The sequence below is a fragment of the Oncorhynchus kisutch genome, unplaced genomic scaffold, assembly GCF_002021735.2.
Source record: "Oncorhynchus kisutch isolate 150728-3 unplaced genomic scaffold, Okis_V2 Okis03b-Okis08b_hom, whole genome shotgun sequence".
Taxonomy (NCBI): domain Eukaryota; kingdom Metazoa; phylum Chordata; class Actinopteri; order Salmoniformes; family Salmonidae; genus Oncorhynchus; species Oncorhynchus kisutch.
Window position 1 is genome coordinate 13,432,936 of NW_022261980.1, and position 8,150 is coordinate 13,441,085.

General features: G+C 39.8%; 1 protein-coding gene across 1 annotated transcript; it reads right to left on the reverse strand.

The window, feature by feature from the left end:
* Positions 1-932: 932 nt before the first annotated feature.
* LOC109877165 (NAD-dependent protein deacetylase sirtuin-3) lies at positions 933-7,609 on the reverse strand. Its single transcript, XM_020469475.2, has 7 exons — positions 7,296-7,609; positions 6,906-7,149; positions 6,457-6,689; positions 5,441-5,541; positions 5,065-5,226; positions 4,186-4,398; positions 933-1,973 (listed from the first exon to the last, which is right to left on the reverse strand). The coding sequence occupies exons 1-7, from the start codon at positions 7,390-7,392 to the stop codon at positions 1,953-1,955; spliced, it is 1,071 nt and encodes a 356-aa protein (XP_020325064.2). The 5' UTR covers positions 7,393-7,609; the 3' UTR covers positions 933-1,952.
* Positions 7,610-8,150: the final 541 nt, after the last annotated feature.

Genomic DNA, 8,150 nt, shown 5'->3' on the forward strand with positions numbered 1-8,150 from the left:
CATTCTAATGGCTGTGGGCTACAACACAGATCAAACTCATTCTAATGGCTGTGGGCTACAACACAGATTAAACTCATTCTAATGGCTGTGGGCTACAACACAGATTAAACTCATTCTAATGGCTGTGGGCTACAACACAGATTAAACTCATTCTAATGGCTGTGGGCTACAACACAGATTAAACTCATTCTAATGGCTGTGGGCTACAACACAGATTAAACTCATTCTAATGGCTGTGGGCTACAACACAGATTAAACTCATTCTAATGGCTGTGGGCTACAACACAGATTAAACTCATTGTAATGGCTGTGGCGTGGGATTCACAGTAGAGGAAGAGAGTGGCCAGTCAGACAGATTCAGACCAAGCTAAAAATCAGTATGATTACAACATAATAAGGTATTCATATTAATAATATCCTCTTAAGGATCCGCTCACTTTTTTCAATTTTCTTCTAAAATGACATACCCAAATCTAACGTCCTGTACCTCAGGACGTTAGATTTGTGAAAGGAATGTAGGTAGAATATAAATCTGATAATACAAAGAAGAAGAAAAAACTGTATTTTGTATAATTTTTTACCATCATTTTTGAAATGCAAGAGAAAGGCCATAATGCTATTATTCCAGCCCAGGTGTAATTTAGATTTTGGCGGCAGTGTATGTGCAAAGTTTTTAGACTGATCCAATGAACCATTGCATTTCTGTTCAATATTTTCTAACAAGACTGACCAAATGTCAACTTCTGTCAGTGAAATGAATGCACTGTGGTGTGACTAACCTTCTATCTAGTTATTTATCAGCTAGTTAAGTTTCTCATTGCCTCGTTCCAATCACCTACTACTATTGAGAGAATCTGACGTCTGCTATATTATGTTCCGTACCCAATGTGCATCTCTTTGATGCAAACCTGTCAGGACAGTATAGAAACAAGTTAAATTATGAATGGTGTTATTTAACATTAGGATGGGGTGTGACAGGTAGTCAAGGCTGTGTAGCAGGGTGGAAGCTGTGGAAGGGCATTTCAAAGGGTCCCATAGTATTACCATCATCTAGTGTGTGTGTATGCACGTTGGGAGGAGAGGAGGGGGGGTAGCCATAGCCCTGGAAGATCTACCATTGTCCTCATCCTGTGGCTTTCAGCAGCATTGTCCATTAGGAAGTTCACAGGTCAATGGATTTGACCTTAAACAAAGTAGAACTGCATTGATTGAATTCCATTTAATGAATCAATGACCTATTTGAGTTCAAGAGGGCTGAACGGAGTTCACAATACTATACTTTAGCTCCATCTGGTGGTCACATGGACACACACATACATACATATATATATATATATATATATACATACATACATACATACATACATACATACATACATACATACATACATACATATATACATACATACATACATACATACATACATACATACACCCTTCATGCTAAGAGTTCCAATTGTTGCTCAGCTTTATCAGCAGCGTAATCTCTTGTGACTGACAAAACAGAGGAGCTGATTTGGTTTCAAAGTGCCAAGATCATTAGCAACATCATGGTCAACAGGTCTGGTCGATGACATTGACAACAAAACCAGCCCTGTACGGGTCTTTATGCTAATTATTTACTGCAAAAATTGTACATGAGACAGAATTTTAAAAAAGCATAAAAGAATATCTCGAGATATTTACACATTTCACAGAAAACTAATAACTATAATCTATTAAACCAACCCAATACATTGCCAATTTGTCCTAAATATCTTCCTCCATTGTTGCCTCTGTGTTGTGCTGATTGGCCGTTGTGTGGATCAAAGTCTGTTGAAGAGAGTTCATTCAATTATAGGTTCTCTGCTGAGTAGACAGTCTGCTGTAGTCCTGAGCTATGAGGCAGGTGGACTGAGGTGAACTGCAGCGGTGAGGCATTCTGAATGCTATCTTAAAGACACTGACCCGTCTCATTCCTCCTCCTCTGTAGCCTGCAGATTAAAAACAAACAGACAGAAGACCAACATAGTGGAGGTTGAATTTATATTTTGAAGTGGTCCTTTGTAGCTCAGTGCAGCTCCGGGATAGTGCTGCTCGATTCTCAGGACCACACGTATGTCAAATGGATGTACGGAACTAAGTCACTTTGGATAAAAACGGCTGCTCAATGGCATACACTATAATACATCAGGGATTCTTGAAAGATGAGGAAATAAATAAAAAAAATTAACAAATATTTTTCTTAATATTACAAATGAATAGTGAACACTGTCAGACACCTTAAAAGGCATTTACATTTCTACGTTTATCGTTCAACAAGTGTTTAAATGCCTTGATTGTTTAATTCTAACATTCGATTATTCAAGAGTTGTTCTTAGGCACGACGCATCGCAGAGTGCCTGGACACAGCCCTTAGCCGTGGTATATTGGCCATATATCACAAACCCCACAAGAGCCTTATTGCTAATATAAACTGGTTACCAACGTAATAAGAGCTGTAAAACTAAATGTTGTTTTGTCATATCTATGGTATGTGGCCTGATATACCATGGCTTTCAGCCAATACGAATTCAGGGCTCAAACCACCCAGTCCACCCGGCCCTTAGCCGTGGTATATTAGCCATATACCACACCCTTATTGCTTAATTATACCATGGGCATTGTTGAATACTTGTTTCTGATTGGCTTGAAGGGCATTCTAGAGTGTGCAGTATTTCCCTATAACCCACACATGGTATATTTGCATGATAGAATTCATTGGCTATAGTTCTACATGTTACATGTTCTTACATGTTCTATGTTTGAGCTGCTTTTGAAAGCAAACGTCCAATTGAAAACATTATTGCCATTGTTGAATTCGATGTTCATAAAGGCAAACTAGGACTGATGGTTTGGTTCGCTAAACGAGCAAGTCTGTTTGGTTACCATGGCAACTCCTGAAGCTGTCTAGTAAACTCGCGAGCTACTTCAGTGGATGTTGAACACATTTCTACCGGGAAATTAACACATTCCTAACAGCAAATATATTAAAATTATAGCTTTGGTATAAAAGGGATAATCAACTAAAGATTCTATATATTCTTTGGAAAATAATGTAACTCTGTGGAAGGTCAGTTCCACTCCGTGAACACACCTTCCACGTCGTTCATTATTTCCCATAGATTGTCTCTTACATTAAATTCAAATCTCCAAACTTCCTTTCGTTTTGTTTTATAGCGCTATATAAAATGCTCCAGGCTCATTTCATTAGCATGTTGGTATGTTTTTCTATATTCAGAACATAAAACAAAATGTACAAAACATTATCCCTTAGGTCTAGGACCGGAAGTACTTCAATAGTTGAAGTATATGTTTCAGAACGACGTATCTTAAGGGAGGTTAGCCATCTGTGACGGAGTTGACAAGTCACTGATGAAGTGGACAACAAACACTCAAAACAGACATTTTTTTTTACCTCTGAAAAATAGAAGTTCAACACAAAGTTTAAGTAAAATATAGAAAATAATTCATTTTGAAAATGTGCCAATAAAAGCATCAATCTATCAGGTTTTTCAGACAGAATTTACATTACATGAAAATCTGAGGAGGTTGTTTTACGGAGTAGACAAACATTTAAATGTTTATTCATTCAAGTTGTATACAAAGTAGCAATTTAGTTTTTCCTCGGGTGCTTCATGACTCTAAAATCTCATTTAAAATAAACATATTTTAACCAAAATTCTCATCCTATCAGGGAGATGGAGTTGACAGTTTATGGTTGTGGCCATAGTGATTTGAATATGGTTTGTTTAATTCTATCAACATTTGAAAACTTTCCAGACCATGAGTGGCCTTGTTGCACTCCATGTAATGAGGACATGAATAAGGGGTCCTGATGGTAGAGCTGTCCCTGCTCATTCCTGATTCATTTAGGATTTCAGACAAATCTGACTGAGTCGACCAAATCTCCAGACACATTTTTTAGGAATCACAGTTTTGAGAGAAATATTATTTAAAGTCAAATAACGGAACAATTTGTAATTTTTTCTATAAATTTTTCCTGCCGGACAAGGACTGTCCAGACTTTGAAGAATCCCTGATATATATTAAGTCTCTGAATGCTCTGAAAATCAGTGAATGCAAAAGAGCCCAGGGTTTAGGTGCGTTTGTGTGTTAAATGCGTACGTGACACGTGTGTAAATCATATGATTTCCCATAACCAACCTTCTTAGCATTGGCAGCCATGAGAGCCTCCAGCTGGTGGTTCCAGCCCAGGACATCAGCCAGCATCTGCACCCCACCGACCACATCCCCTAGCTGGGCCACATCATTCTGTCGCGTGGTCCCCCAAGCGAAGGGCCCCACCAGGTCTCTGTTGATAAGTAGGCGAGGGACAGAGTCCCTCACAGCTCCGGCCAGACTGGCAAAGGGCTCCACCTAGTGTATTGACATGGAACAACATGTTTTAAGTCTCCAGTAAATAAAAATACAACAAATATTAAAAAAAAAATATATATATATATACACACACACTCACACACACACACACACACACACACTCACACACACACACACACACACACACTCACTCACACACACACACACACACACACACTCACACACACACACACACACACACACTCACACACACACACACTCACACACACACACACTCACACACACACACACTCACACACACACACACTCACACACACACTCACACACACACACACACACACACACACACTCACACACACACACACTCACACTCACACACACACACACACACACACACACACTCACTCACACACACACACACTCACACACACACACACTCACACACACACACACTCACACACACACACACACACACACACTCACACACACTCACACACACACACACACACACACACTGGAGATATATTTTATAGGAACCCTGGACTACTGAGTGAAACCCTTTCCTGCCTGATTGACAGGTGAATAACAGGAGAATAGCGTGTTAACTGGTTTATAACATGTTTATAACTGTGAATAACAGCTTACTAACAGCCACATAACATGTGTATAACATCTTAATAACACATTAATAGCAGTGTTCCTCACCTCCAGAGAGGTACCCATGATAATGAGGAGGTCTGCCAGGGGAAAGTCCTTCAGGTAGCTGAAGTAGTGAGGAGGTAGTTCCTCCCCAAAGAAGACAATGTCAGGCTTCACCACACCCTTACAAGTGGGACATTTAGGGACTGTCCCCTTCATAATGTCAGGCTAAGAAGTAGACAAACACACAGGAGAAATACAGGAAATCAAAACTAGATATATATTTTAACAACAAGCCACTGCATCAAACTATTATCTTTCAAACTTAAGAAACTTTCACAAATGACAGTATCGGAGCTAGATGGATTGAAGTCTCTCAATAATATGAATCAGTTGTAACAGGGAAATGCTCTGAGAATGGTGTGATAGTTAACCGACTCACACGTAGCTCCTCCCCCTTGTAGACTCTGAGACACACAGTACAGGTAGCAGTAGCAAACGAGCCATGTGCCTCCACCAGTTTCTCAGGGGGGATTCCTGCCACTAGAGTCACACACACAGTGAAACACAGCGAGATAGACAGAGAGGGAGAGAGACAGTGAAACAAATCAAATCAAATTTTATTTGTCACATACACATGGTTAGCAGATGTTAATGCGAGTGTAGCGAAATGCTTGTGCTTCTAGTTCCGACAATGCAGTAATATCCAATGAGTAATCTAACCTAACAATTTCACAACAACTACCTTATACACACAAGTGTAAAGGAATGAATAAGAATATGTACATAAAAAAATACATGAATGAGTGATGGTACAGAACAGCATAGGCAAGATGCAGTGGATGGTATAGAGTACAGTATATACATATGAGATGAGTAATGTAGGGTATTTAAACATATAAAGTGGCATTGTTTAAAGTGACTAGTGATACATTACATCAAGATGGCAAGATGCAGTAGATGGTATAGAGTACAGTATATACATATGAGATGAGTAATGTAGGGTCTGTAAACATTATATAAAGTGGCATTGTTTTAAGTGACTAGTGATACATTACATCAAGATGGCAAGATGCAGTAGATGGTATAGAGTACAGTATATACATATGAGATGAGTAATGTAGGGTCTGTAAACATTATATAAAGTGGCATTGTTTAAAGTGGTTAGTGATACATTACATCAAGATGGCAAGATGCAGTAGATGGTATAGAGTACAGTATATACATATGAGATGAGTAATGTAGGGTCTGTAAACATTATATAAAGTGGCATTGTTTAAAGTGTCTAGTGATACAATTATTACATCAATTTTTCCATTATTAAAGTGTCTGGAGTTGAGTCAGTATGTTGGCAGCAGCCACACAGCGTGTGTGAGATAGAGAGAGAGAGATGACAGGCTCCTGTGTGTATTATCTGAACTGTTTTTTCAATATGGTCATACTAGTGGATCCACTTACGTCTCTCCAGGCCGTCGATATTCTGCGTGTACATTCTGAGGAGCTGGCCCTTGTCATGAAGGAGACGTATGAAATAGTGTGTGAGGTTGGGTTGGTAGTTGCCTGGGTACAGCTCTTTGGCCAGGGCAAAGAAAGGATTGGGGTTGTGATGGAAGTAGTTGATCTCGAAGATGGCTTCTGCGTAAGGAAGATTATACTGCTGGAGGTTGTCATAGAGACCACTGCCAGGGGACCTGTCCAAGGAAAGTAGGGAGAAAAAGGTTTCCTACAAAGTCTGTGCATTCATTGTATTCCTGACATGGGTTGACTGAACATCTCAAACACATTCCAAATATTTGAGGTTGCATTTGAAAGGACCTTCAACCAATGGAATCATCCCAAAAGTGCAAAACCACACCCTGCCCACCGGTCAAGTGCACCTCAAGCATTTAAAATATACCGCTTGTCACCTGAAGTCTGGGATACCACTAGGTGTGCTGATCCCAGCCCCTGCCATCACTATGATCCTCTTGTACTGTCCGCCTCTGATGTTCTTAGTGAGGTCCTCTAGCGTCTGCTGCTTGGAGTCCTCCACTCCTCCTCTACAGAACAGTCCTCGAAACCCAGGCCACCAGACTGTCCTGTCTTGGCTTGGACGTAGACCGTGGACATCCCTTTGCCTTGGAGCGAGGAATAATGTTCTTTGCTGTTGATCTGAGAAGGTAATGCATGTGGTGAAGTTACTGAGTAACTAGCTACTATCCTCATCGATCATATTACCTGTAGGTCTATGTAATGTTCACATCAATCTCAAAAGCAACTTTCAAATTACAAATTTATTAAATTAGGCTCTTGCTTACGTTTGAGTTTGATGAATCTAGCTGTACTCGATGTAATAGTATGATACAGATATAACCTGCCCTTGTAGACCAGTGGGGAGGACATGAAATAAGTCATAGCTAGCTGCAAGAAATACACCGTATATCTGTAGCTTTCTCTAGAACCGCATCTTCATTTTGGAAGCAGGCAGTTGAAGCGCATGTTTTTACACAAGAAGAACCATTTCAATAGCATAACTCTCCTCAGCTTTAGCTACATTTCATAATGCACAACATTCGCTCAAAACAAATGTGAGCCGCTGCATTAGTCTGTTGTTGCTCTGGTTACCTTTGAACTCGTGACGAAGGCTGATTATACCGTAAAATATGTACAATTATTTAATACAGTTCAGAATAAACAATTTAAATATAAGTGCTCACTGTCATTATTTTATAAATGGTAAATATCAGTTTGGTCCACTAATATCGAGTAATTAAACTACTTATCGTGATTACATCTATTTAAAATATATATATGGGGTCATCTTGGCCATGTTCTGTTATAATCTCCACCCTGCACAGCCAGAAGAGGACTGGCCACCCCACATAGCCTGGTTCCTCTCTAGGTTTCTTCCTAGGTTTTGGCCTTTCTAGGGAGTTTTTCCTAGCCACCGTGCTTCTACACCTGCATTGCTTGCTGTTTGGGGTTTTAGGCTGGGTTTCTGTACAGCACTTTGAGATATCAGCTGATGTACGAAGGGCTATATAAATACATTTGATTTGATTTGATTCATAAATAGTCTCTATGGGGGTGCCACAGGGTTCAATTCTTGGACCGACTCTCTTCTCTGTATACATCAATGAGGTCGCTCTTGCTGCTGGTGAGTCCCTGATCCA